Source organism: Aulonocara sp. 'chitande type north' Nkhata Bay, linkage group LG20 (assembly GCF_057382095.1).
Source record: "Aulonocara sp. 'chitande type north' Nkhata Bay isolate Kocher_YH1m ecotype deep benthic linkage group LG20, A_spYH_male_GT1.1, whole genome shotgun sequence".
NCBI lineage: Eukaryota > Metazoa > Chordata > Actinopteri > Cichliformes > Cichlidae > Aulonocara > Aulonocara sp. 'chitande type north' Nkhata Bay.
Window position 1 is genome coordinate 594,970 of NC_141363.1, and position 17,531 is coordinate 612,500.

Here is a 17,531-nt window from a genome sequence, read left to right on the forward strand (position 1 = left end):
CCTCACTGATCTGAATGTGTTTTTGTGTAAAGAACAACATGTGAATACATGAATTTCCCTGCGTGTGTGTGTGTGTGCATGGGCGCACGTGCATGCATGTGTGCACACAGAAGGAATGAGCATGAAAGCTATTAGCAGTGAAAGATAAGCAGATTGTGCCAGTGGCTGTGTGATGATTTTTCCTGCTCTTGTTTTGGCCCTGCTCTTGTTCATTTGGTTTCTGCTAAATGGAGACATATTGGAAACATGACTGTTCTCTCGAGGCCAGTGGGTATCCAGAGTTTAAGACTAGAAAGGACAGAAGAAATATAAGAAGAAATCAGAGGAGGGGAGAGGAAATGAAAGAAGAAGTGTGGAAAGAGAAAAAAGAAGAAAACAAAAATGAAACCTTGAGGGAAAGGAGGTCGCTGAATTTAAGCCCGCCACTAAGACTTCAAATCTTATAAAAGCAAAGAAACCACATTTGCCTTATTTGTTTGTGGTAAGAAATTAACATTCACAAGCATCCAGACACTGTTAACTTTCACAACTCTGCAATAAAACGTTTTGTCTCATTTTTATAACATCACAGTTACTGTCCAAAGAAAAAAAAACAAACAAATCCCAGCAAAAAGAGAAAGAATGAAGAAAGAAAACTAAAAAAAAAAAACTAAAAACCAAAGTTTATTTGGTACGTGCGTCACATCTATTCAGGATGGCAACCACAGTTTAATCTGTATAGTCCTTCCTCTTTAAAGCTCGCATCAATAAGACAGAAGAGGCCTTAATGTGGGCGGACAGACTGCGTAGAGACAGGACTGGTCACCGCTAAACAAACAACAGCTTGCAGAGACAAGAATGACTGGAGGGGATCTGAGCAAAGACAATGGCGCGGCTTTGAGTCTGATGAAACACAGAATATTAACAGTGTGTGTGTGTAGAACTGAGGCACTAATAAATGCCTTCATAAGAGGCTGTGCATGTTTAAGTTATTATGATGTGTGAGACCTTTGTTGAAAGCATGACGTTAATATTAGGCTGTGTTCTCTTGCATTTCTCTCTGTGGGTAAGCTTACCTGTTCAAACCTTTGATGGATCCTTCAGTTTTCTTTGCAAGTTAAAGATGTCTTGACGCGCGTTCAATCATCCGGGAAAGGAAATTCCAGAGAGTTGATTCTGTTCTTACGGACGTGGTGAGGACTGAAGAAGTCACTTAGATGAGTGACGAAGCATTTTTTGCTACTTAAAAAGAGTTCGACTGCTCTCGAATCGTACTTGATGATGATCTAAAGCAGTCGTGACCGCTGGGTCGCAGGATTTTTAACACTGTCATCTTTTGAATGAAGACTACGTGCTTTTCATACATTTATACTTTAATAAAACTCAAAACTTAAGTAAACTGTAGTGCAGCTCTTGGCGTGTCAGTGCAGTTGAACTTGAGCAGACTATCTGGCAAATGACAATATAGCTAAGGCATGGACTGACTACGCCTTGAGCCTGTAAGCAAACACAAAGAACATGAGCACAAAACCAGCCGTCGTAGTTTTTAAAAGGTTAAAACTCAACAAGAACATCAAAACAGGTGTGCTCAAATGCGTGCATCTTAAACACACACACTTGTCACATATGATGTAATTTCAATGCAAAATCAAAAAAGAAATAACAAAAGTGAAATCTCTGTTTTTTTCCTGTGCTTCTTATGCTCCCTTCCCACACACACACACGCACACGCACACGCACACGCACACACACACACACACTCGCAGTAACGCACACTGACGTATCTGACATGTCTCCGATCCATTCTTGACACAGGTCTCCAGGTTCAGGATTTACTGAAATCAAATGTGTGTGTTTGGCCTCAGGTTACACACTCGATTGAATTAGAGAAATGGTGCGCACGTGCACGAGGGCTCAGTTACACGCACACATGCAGGAGCAGGGACCCAGATCTCTATTAAGTTAAAAAACAGAGTTGAGTGTCTTCTTCCATTGCGAGGGCTTTTATGTGATAAGATCAGCTCGGGGTGCTCTCCTATTCAAGATTCCTGAGCACATCAAACGACAGTGAACCACATCACACAGACAGGAAGAACTCGGCTCCATTAGCTTTCCCATAAAGAACATGTGTGTGTATGGCTACATTAGCCACTACAAAAGGTTTATACACACACACGGGACAAGCAGCGAGGAATTCATATCGACCTATTCAGAAATAAATGAGAATTAAAATAATGGTAATTAATTAATGCAACTTTGGTGCGAGTATATGTGTAAGAGCACGCATACTATCATTGAGCAAGACTAGGCAGCCATCGTGAAGTACCTTTCACCTTTGGTCACATTTTTGTGGAGTTAATTTGAAGCCTTGTCTAAATTGACTTAAATCTCCGTGGTCACAGCGGCTTGAAAACTGCATGTACTGCACTGCGTGAATCAAATCACCAGTCAAGTCAGTCTTAAAATTAGGTTTTTAGCTTTTTCCTTTTTCCTGTGGAAGCTGTACGTCTACCACAGTCTTTGCTGTTGTGGGAATCCTCCGTAGATCTAAATTGGGAATTCTCTGAGTGCCATTGAGGCTTGCTGAAACCTCTTTGGGGGCCTCTGTAGAAGAAACACACTCGCAGCACCGTTCCATCTCTTCGTCCTGTCGTCATGCACAAAGTGATGTCTCTCTTATGAGGTGTTTAGTGACGGAAGGCCAAAGAGACGCCCAAAAACAGCAAGAGAGGATCAGGAAGACAAAGAGAGAGGAGCACAAGGGTTGGGGGCAGAAAGAGAAAGGGGTTGACCAAGATTGAGTTTACCCGTTTTTCTTACATTGATTTGAAACAGATCTTCACTTTGTCTCCTGTCCAAGCCACAAGCAATGAGATATCAACCTCTGCTCAGGCTTCAGGGGATCTAATTCAAAATGAATGTCCATCAGTTTATGTCTGACTTTACTTGTTTACTATACAGGAAGGAATTGAGAATTAGGTAGCAGAAATGTAAAGCATGTAATGTTTCACATTGCACCAAACAATAGAAGAGAAAGTAGAAGGAGAAGGATTGTTGTCATAGTTTGGGTAAAAACAAATGTCTCTTTGACAGGATGAAATGAAGACGCTGACTCTCAAACTAAACCATCTTAATTTATATTAATCCGAAGGATTAGACTGCCTGCTAGCATTACAAGCCTTTCCTTGCCAGTCAGCAGTGTTCTGCTGTCTGACGTTAACATTTTATGCCGAAAGACGACATAAAGGCAAATGGTATTGTTGCCACAAATGTCACCGAGGATAAGTGCACGGAGCAGAGCACAAATGTAGCAGAGGCTAACCTCTTAGTGTGAGTTGTGGATGTTGGATGGTAGTGCAAAATGCGTAAGTAGAGAGGGAAATTAGTAGATGGTGAGGGGAAATCAGAGGGTGTTCAGAGAGTTATGCTCTATGGCAGGCCTAATTGCTTGTGGCTCCTGTTGTGTGTTTGGCTTTGTTTGAGCATGTCCAATATAACCAGTCACAAGGGAGCCTCTGCCAGAGCAAACACACACTCTAACACAAGCCTGAACCATAGAGAACGCTTTTATGGTGCTGAAGATCTCAGTAACGTGACACCTAGGGCAAACACTGAGCAATAAAGCAATTGCGGAACATTGTTTAGGTCCTCCTCCCGGCATGGTTTGTTTATCAGGCTCAGAGTGTCTCAGTTTCCTAACATCAGTGTCCTGACATGTCACTCCGGGAGCTCAGTGCATGATAAACTCGTGAATGTGTACACGGACACATTGGCAAAAACAGAACCAAGCGGGATAAACACTGAAAGCTTTCATACACATATACAGAGAAACACAAGCCCACGTGTCTGCACGCACACCGCACTGTAGACATCCTGACATGTCAGCTACAGGCTTTTCGTGCCAATTGTTCCCCAAACTTCTGAGCAATTTCCTGGTATGTCTGACTGCATGACTGCAGATAAAAGAGCAATAAACATATCTTTCTTGCATGCTAAAATGCTCCTCACCTTCTTTCAGTGTTGCTGTTCTGTGACGCAGAGAGATGTCACAATGTTTGCACATGTGTCTGCACCTATGCAGCAGATCTTCTGCAGCACCGAGGTGGTCTCCAGGCCTTTTTCAGACAAAGAAAAAAGAAAGCTGTTTGTTAATGCATCACTGTACAGCTCTAAAATGAGACCTTTATTTCTTATTTTTTTTAGTTGTAAGTAATGTTTTAAACCTTTTCTGAGCTCTTTTCCCATCTGTAATATCGTCTTTCTCTAGTATATCAGCGTGTTTTCCTTTAAGATCCAGGAAACACAAAAACACACCTGCATTTTCTCTGCCGTGTCAAACAGTCAGATTTAGTGTTAGGGAATTCACAGGGGAAAGGGAAGACATCCACACGTGACACAGATTGTTGTAGGAAGCTCTTTGGGCTGTATTATACCTGAACACATTGTCAGAATGGCTTTGACAAAGAGCAGCTAAGTGGTGGGTGAGAGACCATAAACCAAAAAAAAAGATCCCACCCTCATCCACAACTTTGCAGTGTTAATGGAGCAACATCACATATCTACACAGAACAACACAGTACTAGCTGCCTCCTCACAGGATGCACACACACTTGCATACATACTGTGGATGCAGTTTGAATTTCTTTTTATCTTTGACATTTAATGTAGCCCTCATAAGGCGCCCAACGTGTGTTTAGAACAACATTATAATGAACTTAAACTCCTCAGACTCTTAAAATTACATTGAGATGACCACAAAGTGATAATTTAATAGTAAAGGAGTAAAAAAAAGAAAGAACATTCATGCAGACACACAATCTCCTATATGTAATCATAGCCAGAAAAAGGACTCAGTTGAAGCCATTATTAAAATAACTGTGATGTAATGTGCCAAGGGAGCTGAGTTGGATGTGTATGTTATCTATCTGGAAATCAGTGAGTCTGTCAGCAGCATGTAACTGCACACTGCCACAGGTCTCTTTATTAAAAAACAGATGTATGCTGGAATTTATGCACAGGTGTGGTGGAGGCCCAGCAGAGCATTTATGACGTTGTGTGTGTTTATCTATGAATATTGTGTGTGGATTCATTTATAATTCCAATGCATGAGAAAAGTAGACGAAGGGAAACTGGTCTCGATGGGAGCAGCTCAAGGTTAGGAGAAGAAAGTTCCCCTCTCTGCTGCAATTATCAAAAGGCGCACACTTTTGCTGTTTCATGCTTGCATGTGCATTTCTGCGCCTGTGTGTCGGCACTTGCAGCTTTAATTTTCATACCCTCATAAAGTTTGCAAAGCCACACACACTCAGTCTTACAAGAAGTCATACAAGAATTGGAATAATGAGAAGAGTACAAGCTGTGCCAGTGTCTCTTCTCACACGAACCTTATTCACAACAGCTATACTTTCGGGTAGCGGGTGGGGGATGTGTCTATTGGGAATTCACACCAACCGGCGAACCTGCACATCCAGTGACACAACAGACTGAATGTTCCAGAGGCCATCATCTGTCTACACTAGCTTCAAAGTACAAATTACCCAGATTACAGAGCGGCGCGGTTGTATGTGTGAGACTGTGTATGTAGGTGTGTTCTTGTGTCTACCTCCGTGTCCACTGTGCACCGGTGCAAGTCATTGTGTCTGCAAATGTCCCGTGAGTTTGTCTGAGTGTTGCTTTCGCATGTGCGTGCCTGTGTGCGTGCGTGAGAGCCATAGAGCGAACATGCTGAAATATGTATTCCTGTTTTTACTGACGGGGAAATAATAGTGATTTTTTTAAATCAGAAGGCCAGGTAGTAATCATGTTTCCTTTGATCCCATGATCCTCACTGATCTGTCTAAATATGAGCAGACTTGTCCAGACCTGGCACGACTCTTTTAATCAACACCCTCACCTAGACCCCTGTGTGTGCACATTTGTACATTTCATAGACTTTCTGTCTGGCCCCATATTTTATGATGTATATGGGTACAACTCATTACTTCTATGTAATTAAATTTCATAACCGGTTTTGTAAAACACAACTGTGTCGCAGCATTTATTTACTGTTAATTCTTTGAAAGGAGCTGTTTTAGTAGCGAGCACAGTCTAGTTATGCAGCTTTTATATTCCCTGAGCTCATGTGGCTGTGATTGGAAATAACTCCGATTGGCTGATGGAGTGTGGGGTGAATGTTAGTGTGACCTTGTGTGTCCTTTACACAGTGACGGGAAATAGACGAGTGTAAGCTCCAACGAAAGCTATAATTCTGAGAGTAATACCGGCCAAAGGAGAGTACACGCATCTTCTTTATCACGCACACGTACATACACAGTTTGCTTAGAGTGAAGTCCTAGCTGTGCTGTAGTAACCACATTAATTGGGTTGTGTAATTGTCTGGCAAAGCATTGTGGGAAACAGCCCATACAGATCTGTCCCTTCACCTCAAACTGCTTTTTAAACACGGACCTATCGTCATGACAGTCCTGTCCAGAAAAATGCTGAACATGTGTGTGTGTGTCTGATTTAATGCCTGTGTCTTTTTGTGATCCCCTGTTTGTGTGTGTGCGTGTCTATTGCTTCTTTAAGGGAAGTGAGTGTGGTGGCCTCCCATCCCACCGCATGTCGGCTGTGGTTCAGCTGTGGTCCACCGCCAGGGCCTGCATTTGGAACTCAGAGAAAATACACCAGGGGTACTCGCTCTCACTGTTTTGTGGACCCGTCTTTCATCGGATTGTGTGTACATGTGTATTTTGGGTGAAGCTTTGTATGTGTGTATGTGTTACAGTGCACCACAATGTTGGACTCTCTGCCCCTGACATTTTTAAGGCCTTTTGGCCCCGCGTCATGAGTGCGCACTGTATTTCCAGGCTGAAGTTAGATGACCGGAGTGAGAGAGAACCCATGCCGAGGACAGGAAAGGCGAGGGGGATGAGGGGAGAGAGGCAAGGCGGGTAATTGAAGGTTTGAGGGTAATATTTAGGCCAAGGATGGCTGTTTCAACGTGTTTGCGTAACCTCCTTGAACTTAATATTTAGCCCCACTTTGGAGTGAGTATAGGGCACGCCAGAGCAGAATAGAGAATGATAGAGGGAGAGAGATACCGAATGATAGAGAGGTCCAAGTCCATGGCGGAGGTAATTCCATTCTCTTCTGTAAAGAATTGCTCCTCTCTTTGATTAGGAAGAGAAAGGGAGGAGAGAAGGAGTGATGGAAGGAGGCCTGAGAAGGAGAAAAAGACATTTCCTGTTCAAAGGCCTGTGATGATCTGTTGGACAGAGGGTTATTATAATGCAGTGGAACATACAAGGCCATAAAGACAGCGTTTAAATGACGCAATGCAGAAGGTGTTTCTTTGGAGCTGACTTTAAAGACAGTGTAGAGTAGATCTGGTGCAGGAAGAAAGGGAAAGTGGTTAATTATCAGTGGATTCTAGCTTAGGGGCGATCGTGGCTCAAGAGTTGGGAGTTCGCCTTGTAATCGGAAGGTTGCCGGTTCGAGCCCCGGCTTGGACAGTCTCGGTCGTTGTGTCCTTGGGCGAGACACTTCACCCGTTGCCTACTGGTGGTGGTCAGAGGGCCCGGTGGCGCCAGTGTCCGGCAGCCTCGCCTCTGTCAGTGCGCCCCAGGGTGGCTGTGGCTACAATGTAGCTGCCATCACCAGTGTGTGAATGTGTGTGTGAATGTGTGGATGACTGGATATGTAAAGCACTTTGGGGTCCTTAGGGACTAGTAAAGCGCTATATAAATACAGGCCATTTACCATTTAGCTCTAACTCTGCAGCAGATTAATGATTGTGATTGCAGAGGGTTGCACACACTTTAGAAGAAATGTGAAAATGTCATGAGGATCCTGGAAAGAATCAGTTTGAATCAATGATTAATATTTTGTATTGAGGAAACCAAGGTGGCTTTTATTGTTGCAGATGAAAAAATCTAACAGTTTCTTTTCAGTGTGCATTATGTACAGTTTGATATTATGATGCTGAAGAACTGTCTGAACATGTAACTATTTATACACTGACTATTACACACTTTCTGTTACTGCATATGCTTCTCCCTCCCTCGGTGTAGGTGTGAATGTGTGTGTCTTCTTACACTGTGTGACTGAAGCTATGTTACTCTTACCCTCACCTCTCTGTCAGATGACAGGCAGCTTTAAAGAATCCAGCTGCTGTGTGTCTGTACTTGTGTGCGAGACAGAGCAGCTTTGCACGTGTGTGGTACAGTGCAGCCTCCTGTCTTGTTTCTTGCGCCTTGGGGAAACACTGTCAGTCAGTCAGCTGAATGACAATAAAGACAGAACAAACCTCCCTTTAAGCGAATGGAAAGCCCTGCTCTGCTATTAGTAGGTTTCAGGCCCTGGTGTCAGACAGCTCTTCTGATTGGTTAAAGCTTTGACTTATGTGAAATCTGTGTCTTTATCACACTCACACAATGAGGTTACACTGGGAAATCTATGCCGGCACACACACTTACTTGGCCAAGCTCACATGGGCACACATGGAGCTATCCAGAAAAGATGTTGTTTTAACAACATTGCTAATTTACCTGGGACTTAAGGGAAATAAGGCTGGACATAACAGAGCATATATAATGCAATTAGTTGTTTTGTGGTTGTATTTATAAAATAATAGTTCAATGTTTTATTCAATACATTCATTTGCTTTAAAAAGTGCAGAGTGATGCTCGTCTTAGATCTGTGTGCTTTTAAAGTGCAAGATTCAGGATATGTTCAGCTACGTTTGTCTGCTCTGTTCATCCCCTCTATAGAGTTGACTGCTGGCTGTGGGCAGACACGTCTAAGCTTTGTACAAACTTTATTGTTACAATAAGACGGTGGGTACACGTCCAAGCTCGCTGCATCTGGCTATGTTCTGGAAAGAATAAGTTCCACCAAGTACCTTTATAGAAAACCCATCAAACCCTAAATAACCTTTGAAGTGTTTTTGAGGTATTGGTTGGCATCTTATAGCATTAGTGAGGCTAGCTGTTCTCCGTAGGCCTCATTCACCAATATGTGTATGTATGTGCATGGTATATTCTTATACTGTGCAAAAAATAACTGCACATGCAAAATTATTACCGTGTGCACTGACCAGTTTTGTTCTTACCACCATGTGGGTGTTAGTGAATCATTCTGATCAATCACACCAAATAAATCAGCATGCTCATGCATTCTGCATACTAGCTGCATACTGTCACGCCCCCCGTTTCTCTATAAAAAGAAACACGTTTACCTCGGGGTGAAGTGGTGAAAGTGGATGTTGCAAGAGAGGAAACTGCAACACTAAGAAAAAAAAGAAGAAGGTCTGAAAACGTGGTGTCGGTGTTGGATGCCAGAGAAGACATACCTTTCCAAAGTGATGATGGTTGAGAAAAAACAAACAAAACCAAGACTTGGGCGTGGAGAAAAAAAACAGGGGTTTAGCATATTGTTTACCCTGAAACACTCACTTTGGCTAAAGAACAACAAAGAAGATTTCTGACAGTAAAGATCAGAAAGACAGAAAAACTGATCATAAGAAAAAGATGGTAACTGGGACAAGAAATACCTGATCTGTGGGGATGGACAAGAAATTCATGGCAATTATTGAAAAACGTCCATATTCTTGAGCATTAAGACGGTAGGATTACTAAGTCTGTCACATTAACGCATTGGCAAAATTGCAAAATGCACCGACAGAAGATGAATGTTCTGCAGGTAATGATGCGTTGATATCTAAACAGTGATTCAGTCAGTTCATTTCAGTCATGCATACACTGGTCAAAAACAAGGAGTGGTGAGAATGGGGGCAGTCTGCAAAGAGAAATCATACACTGTAACTGCAGGTGTTAGAGGAACAGTGTTGTAATTCAGATGTTGGAGGCAGCTTAATGAGAATTTTCAATATAAAGGAAATATCTGTTAAAAATGCTGTGACTGTTCGGAGTCTCCTCCTTCCTCTGACACTCAGTTAAGTTTAGTTATAAGTCCTACAAATACAATCTAAAATAAGGCCACCCACAAAAATACCTTAGAGTTGCAAAACTGACACTTTGCCTCTTTTTAGTAAATACTAGCAGTAGCTTTTTAAATGCAAAAGCGGGATTGTGATAGATTTGTTTGTAGAGCACAAATAATTTCATGCACATTTGTGCGTGAAAGATTGTATTCATGGTTTACTCACAGATTTGTGCTTGAGCTCTGATTCTGAATGAGAGCCTTGTTCAGTTGTTATTCTAAGCAATCAACCTGAGTAGAGGTTCACACTTTATGCACAGATATGAGACTGATATTGTTATTACATCACCCTCCACTGAGTTTTACGAAACACACCTTGATGCTTATTTCTGTCTGTAAGAGAGATAAAGAAACAAACAACCAGCACTGAAAATGTACGGCCGCCTCAACTTGGCATTAATGTTCATTTACATTCTTGCTTGTTTTTGATGTTGGCATCGCCTTTGCAAATTTTTTGTTTCAAGACCGAATGCACTTTTCATCTCCTTTGTCTGCAATCGCACGGCCACCTGGTCTCCTGCACTCGTTTCCTCTCCGTCTGGGTCTCTCTATCTCTCTCCCCCCTCTTTCTTTCTGGAATGCAGCGGTGGCCGTCTGGTCCTGCTCATCTCTGGGAGCAGTCAGCCATCTCTCCTCGTCCCTGCTCCAACTCTAAACATTTGGCTAGTTTTGGCAGATTTGTTGATTTTTGTCCCCTCGTATTTTCCCTCTTGTTGCTGTAAAACTGATACATACTCTTTCAATTAGACTCCCACCACCACCCACCAGTCAGAGCACTAGTGTGGGAGTGGGGGTTAGCAGAGTAAGTGCGTTGTATATTTTATTAGTGAAGTGAAAACACACATAACCTGGTCTAGTTCTGGGAGAACCATCTGCTGTCGTGTTTTTTTCTTGGGAAGCGCAGCTCAAGGTTAGCATGTGAAATTTGAAGCTCACAATTTACATGTAATGACCTATATACATAAAGCAACTGCTCCAAAGGAACAAACAAGGCAGTCATGCAAGTTTTATTTGTGGTGGGTTTGGATAAATCCTACCTTGTAGATTAAGATAAATAAAGGCTTAAATCCGGCCGAGCATACAAAAGGAAGCGGATAATATGTGGATCTTGCATGTGGCTGCAGGTTAGCTGCTACAGGTTAGCATGGAGCTAATCCAAACCAAGGCAGCCAAAACTAGGACCTCATAAAAATACATTTTACCCACATTTAAAGTTAAGACACGGCTTTATCCTCTCAACTGGCTTTGCAGAAAGCTCACCAAATGTAGGTTGAGCGTGTGTTTTATGTTGGACATAGACTTTTTCCTACCTTCTTAGCTGTAAATAACACATGACTCCAAGACCATAAATAATAGTGTCACTCAACCATGCCCCATTCTCATGTCCTCTGCTTGCTCTCACCACAGGCTTCTAGAACTGCCTAGACAGGGGCCCCCAGACTTGTACTGCACCTTTACACACCCACAATCAAGAAACCACCATAAAGTGCCCCAGGAATGTTTCTGCAGAGCCGGACAGCTAAGTGGTGGAAAGGCATGATCACAAACGGGAAGACGTCATAATAGATGGTTTGGGAGCAGATATTAGAGGACTCCCCGTGTTCCTGCAAACAAAATACATCATACATGCACACATGGAGATGAAAGCACAAATGCATTTATGGACAGGCAAATACATGCACACATGAATATGCAGCACATGCACACACTGCGCTTAGGGGTAGACAGTATTGATGGTTCCCTTGGGCATCGCACAGATGCATCTGTTTCTGTCCGGCTGACTCTCCACGCTCATAATTTCAAGTAAGTCATAACACAAATTATAAACACATATCCCTCAACCGTGACACCTAGGAATAACAACATGCAGTGCGCTGAGCTGATTTAGGGTCTGCTGGGACTCCTAAATCTTTACCTTTGCTCCTTTCTTCCCTTCCTCCTCTCCTCTCCACTTCTCTCCCCTTCTTTTCTTCCCTCTCTACTCTCTCTCATGCAACACAGGTGGCACTCAGTCTTGTCAAACACGTACTCCCTTTCTCCTGCTACCTTCATCTCTTGCCATCTTTTTTATTGTTTGTTTTTTTTCCACATTGACACATCCCTTCTCTCCAACTCCACGGTATCTCTTCATATCAAAACCTCACTCTTTGATGTGCCTACGTGTGAACGTACCCAGTTTCATGCTCACTTTTAACCCCATCTTAACCCTTTTGTCTCCCAGAAATCTGCCTGACCTGACAGTGTACCTCGTGGCTTTGTAAAGCGCTCTGAGCAGCAGCTCCACCTCGAAGATGTCTTCATCACCTCTTCTTCTTCTTTCACTTTTTCTTTCCATATTGTCTCCCCCCAACACACACACATTTCACATCACACAGTCATGTACTTTAGCCATCCATCTCCCACGTCTGTAGATTCAAATGTCTCAATATGTCCCAGGGACCATGAAGCTTCAATTGGAATCACATGTTGTAGCTGAGCTGAGAATTTCACCCCTTATAAATAAAATGTCAGTTCAGCTGTTCTGCAGAACCTCGCATTTTTCTCACAATACCAAAACTATAGTTGAGCTGTGGGAGATCTTTATTCAAGGCTGCGCAGTTGTTTGTCTGAGCATCGTGTTTATCATGTCAGCTAAACTACAGTTGCCTCGCAGAGGAGCTTTTTGACACCAGGGCTCCAGCAGTTGGATTTATACGTCCTTTTATTAGCATACCTCATGACCTTCCAGTGCTTGGGGTTTGACTTTTATGAAGACTAATCACAAGTTTGTCATGAAAAACCATTTCATTGTCACCCTTTCAATTGGGGGGGGAAATGAAGATAATCCTTTGTTTGTGTGGGACAGGCCAAGTTAAAGTTAAGCAGGGAGTAAGACAAGAGAGGAGGAAAGAAAGAGGGTTCACCCACTCAAGATCAGCCAGCAGATAGAGCATCTGTCTTTGTGTGTGGGGTGTGCTCGTGCCTGACAGATGAATCCTGTCTTCTAGATTAATGTACATTGCAAGTCTGTTCAACAACTGAGGCCAAATGGCCACTTAAATGAGATGTGATTAAATACTCCAGTGTGATTCAGGTTCAAAGACTGTTAGTAATACTAATCAGCACACGCACACACAGACACACACAATCACCGACTGAGGATGTAGGAGACGAGGTTTACAGGCAGACTAATCACAATAATGCCCCTTTTTTATTGTTTTAGGAAGACATCGCTCAGCAGAGTCCCGCAGCACCACTTAGTGAGCACCCACAAGGAGACTTCACTGTAACGCGCTTTGTTAATTTAGAGACTGGAAGCGATTTAGCTTGCATTGAACCATGGCAGCCACGTTGGCTCAGAGGCTTCATTTTGCTGGGCTCAGAGCATCTCGGGTTCGATCAGCAATCTTCTCTTGGGACTGACGTAGGCGAATGCAGGTGTAATGAAGGTGACGACTGTTCCCTCAAAGACAGCAGCATATGCCACGCTTCAGCTGTAATTTGACACACGCTGTAATTATATTTGAGTTAAGGGTTTCATTGCTGCATTGACATAATGTCTAAAATGGATGAATTTAAATAGGACTGAAGAGAATTATAGGACATTTCTTTAGATGGAGGTTTTTCTGGAGGAAAATTCATCCTTGTTATATTATAAGTGTCTTTTTTATTATTAGAAAACACAAGTTTATTCAACAGAGACAGTGTAAATGTCCTTCATGAAGTGCTCAGAAAGTGGTGGCTCATTTCCTGATACATTCACAAAAAGTGGGGTTGATTCCCTGAACTTTTAAAAGCACTCTCCTCTTGTGCCATCCTGGCTTTGCCCGGTGTTTCAGCTACTTAAACTGTAGAAAGTCCCATTCTTAATGCTGTGCAGTTAAAAAGGAATAATATTGCATTCAAGCATTCGTGCTGTATTTACTGCAGCATTTTGACCCGTAAAGATAAAATTCTGCAGCTCCATCTGTGTGAACTTTATCTTAAAAGAGATCCGAGCGTTTGCTGTGAGGCTGGTTGGATGCGGTTCAATATTTTTGTGCTTCCATGTCTGGCAATGTGGTGTAAAGATGGCCATCCTGCATGTAGGCTTTGGCCGTTAATCTGACACAGTGTTTATGATCAGTGACATGTTGTGCTGCATTCCTTGCCCATATATGACTCTGTTCATCACCTCTTCACTCTATTTAACGCAGCCAAAGAAAAAGTAGTGAAATGGGCACTGCTGTTGTGCCATTCTTTAAAATCCAGAATTCATCAGGTTTGTTGAGCTTTGTAATGGTGAACTGTATGAGGATGGATTTTATAAACAGGATGTGGATCTATATGGACTTTATCTATTTATTTAATTCTTTAGCTGATTTAGACTAAGAATGGCCAGCTCAAGAAAAATAAGCCTGCAGTCTAAGACACGTGCTCTGTTACAAGTCTTCTGTGTGTGTGTGTGTGTGTGGTGTGTGTGTGTGTGTGTGTGTGTGTGTGTGTGTGTGTGTGTGTGTGTGTGTGTGTGTGTGTGTGTTCGTTCCCATTACAGTGAGCATTAAAAGGAAAAACACTGGAGGTGTGGGGAGACGAAAAGTGTCACTTTGGTCCTGCGCCGTGATTAATGGTGTGATTAGCTGCTCCAATCCATGTCAGAACCCACATGCATGCACACGCAAACACATGCGCAAGATGCAAGTACACACCAATACACAAAGAGCTATTAATGGCCCTGAATGGGAGAATCCAGATGCGGCATGCAGATAATTGTACTAAAAACATCAAATGTGGAGTCCCAGGCCAGCAGGCCTTTATTCTGAGTTCAGCATGTTTATTTTTCGTAATTTAGTTATTTCTGCAGGGACTTAAATCATGGAATAAAAACACCCTAATGCAGGTCAATTTTTAATAAAGACCGAAGTGTATTTTTAACGCACCCTCCTTTCTCTTCCTCTACCTTTCACCTCACACAAACCCACAGATGACCTCGACATGCTTGTTTAATACCCTCTTAATTTCAAATGCCCTTTAACAGTCTGGAGTATTCAGCTTAGAATAACCTAAGTGTCTACACTGAAGGTATGAACCGGTGAACTAGTTTGGTGTGATGATCATTCAGACAAACTTCTCAAAAGATGAAGACAAAAGAAAATCATAAAATGAGCTGAAGTGTATTTTGTAGGAAAGTGTGTTTAGAGCTTCTTTTTGCCATTTATCTTTTATTTTTGTCAAAGAAAACAACATAAAGAGCCAAAGCAGAGGTTTGTCCATGCCCGGCTAACTGTGAGAATGTATATGCTTACCAAAGTGGGAAAACAGAATTTGTTAGTCACAAATTTAGGTCAAACACATCCTGCTGATGACTGTGATGAAGACAGTCATCACTGATCTTCCCCAAACACACAGACTTTATGCAAGATCGAGCTCTGTGGGATTAAATTAGTACATCTGGTTGTGTGCATGATGAAGTTTGGTGGTATGTCCTCCTTGCCCCCCTGCACCTGTGGACAGTCATTTGAAGCCACCCCCTCTGTACACAGTCACAAACACACACAGACACTGTGGGAACCAGGGGTGACATAAGAAAGATGTCATATCCTGCTCAGTCTGCTCCATTAGGTCCTATTACACTATTACATGCTCATGAGTCATAGTAAGGTACCACAAATGCTACACTTAGCAGACCACTTCAAAGATGTCTGCTTCTTTTCTGTGGAATCGCTGTCTGAGTTTAGGGAGCGCTGGAATTAGTGAGCTTCCTGTGACATCTCTATACAGCTGCGGTAGGGCTTTCTGTAGTCGACACCTGTCTGCTTTCTAAATATTAAAAACGTGACGTGACTTGCTGTTAACACTTTACCCATCAGTCAGTACGGTCCTTTCTTTTTCTCGCCCTGTCAGGCAGCAGGCTTTGCTTGCAGCCATCAGTGAAAAGGATGCCAACATCGCCCTGCTAGAATTATCCTCCTCCAAACGCAAGAAAGCCCAGGAGGAAGTGATGGCTCTGAAGAGGGAGAAGGACAGGCTCATGCACCAGCTCAAACAGCAGGTAAATCCACCATATTTAACTACAAAGATATTTGTTTTTGCCTTTCGGTCACATTTTACAACAGATTCTGGCATTGCTACTCAAAGCAGGGCTACAAATTCAAACCTGCTGCAGATCATGATCGTTTACATTAAAGATACCTCATGGGAAGAGTTTAGAGTTTTAAAACTAGGAACAGATAGATGTTAATAATTGCTGGTAGTTCCACGCCTCTAACCACACTTATTGCATTTAGTCATCAAAAAGTCACTCAAGCAGAAGCTGTGATTCCAGGCACGTAAACACATACGCAGAGCTGTTCCCTCAACAGTCATGTTGCAGCCCGAGTCGCACACGTATGTTTGTATCACCGGTGAATCACTAGCAGACTTTTCTGGCTGACATCTTGCGGTGAAACGGAGATAAATCCCAGAACACGCGTGTACCTACACACATTCACCTATTTCCCATCCTACTCGCAGTATGACACGGGACTGAGAGAAGTATGTGGATCATTAAGGTCTAGTCAGACCACATCAGTGACTGATCTAACATGAATGTTAATAGTAATGAGCTAACAGCAGGGAGTCCATATATACGATCTCCTGAGTCACAGGGGCTTCTGGGAAAGATGGTGCATTTAAAAGTCAACAGATGCAGTGGCTGCTTGTGCATTTAAGTGCGAATCTATGTTTGTTTGTGCCTCGTAAACGGGAAAGAGGTTCGGGGGGGGGGCAATTCCATTGGAGGAATTTCAAGGAAAGCCTATTATCTGTTAATCGCCATTGGATTCGTCATGTTTTCCCGTTGGGTAACTAGCAGTTACAGTACACCTGATGATGCGATGAGCTCTAATTGCAACGGTGTGGTCTGTAGGCCCAGGGCAAGAACAAAGGGGTGCAAGTGAAGAAGAAAAGTGAGGGAAAGCTGATGACGAGCATGCATTCCACATGCATGCTTTCTTCTTTTTCGTGCATGCAACTAGTCTTTACTTAAAGTCTTTAAAAATGCATGTGCATGTAAATTGTAAATATTGGATCTAACTGCAGTGCTATAGACACACCTTGTCATTTATTATGCTAGGGAGGTCGTAAGGTAAGTAGTTCCTGCATTACTGTGGTTCATTTTGCAAAATGAGCTCTCTGGAGGTTGTGTTCTTTAACATCACACACACACGAGTTGTCTGTCGACTGACCCACTGACACATATCAGGATAGGGTGCTGTCCCCAGGTCCTTAACTGCAAGTGTCGGAAGGAAACTGACCAGGAAATGCCAAAGAATTATGGGACTCGAAGTCTCTTAGGAGAAAATTGATCTTGACACAGCAGATAGATTTACAGATAGCTTTGCCCCGTCTGACCTCCCCATATCCCTCTTTTTCAAGATCTAGTACATATGTGTGCATGTGTGTGTGTGTGTGTAAGGCACGTGCTCGAAGACAAACTTTTCTTTCATTGGACTTGCATCCCTTTGAGGCAAAGACCTTCTTCAGCACAGACGAACCCATTTGCAAACACAGAGACACACACGAAGAGTGTAGCGCTTAGATTTGTGAGGAGAGAGTCTGGACAAATGTGTCCC

General features: G+C 42.7%; 1 protein-coding gene across 3 annotated transcripts in view; it reads left to right on the top strand.

The window, feature by feature from the left end:
• LOC147304710 (ERC protein 2) overlaps window positions 1–17,531 on the top strand; it is a 161,827-nt gene that overhangs the window by 98,164 nt on the left and 46,132 nt on the right. For all 3 annotated transcript variants that reach the window (XM_086276622.1, XM_086276624.1, XM_086276623.1), the window contains one exon: window positions 15,823–15,970. In XM_086276622.1, coding sequence (XP_086132748.1) covers window positions 15,823–15,970 — 148 coding nt within the window. The remainder of the gene's footprint in view (window positions 1–15,822; window positions 15,971–17,531) is intronic.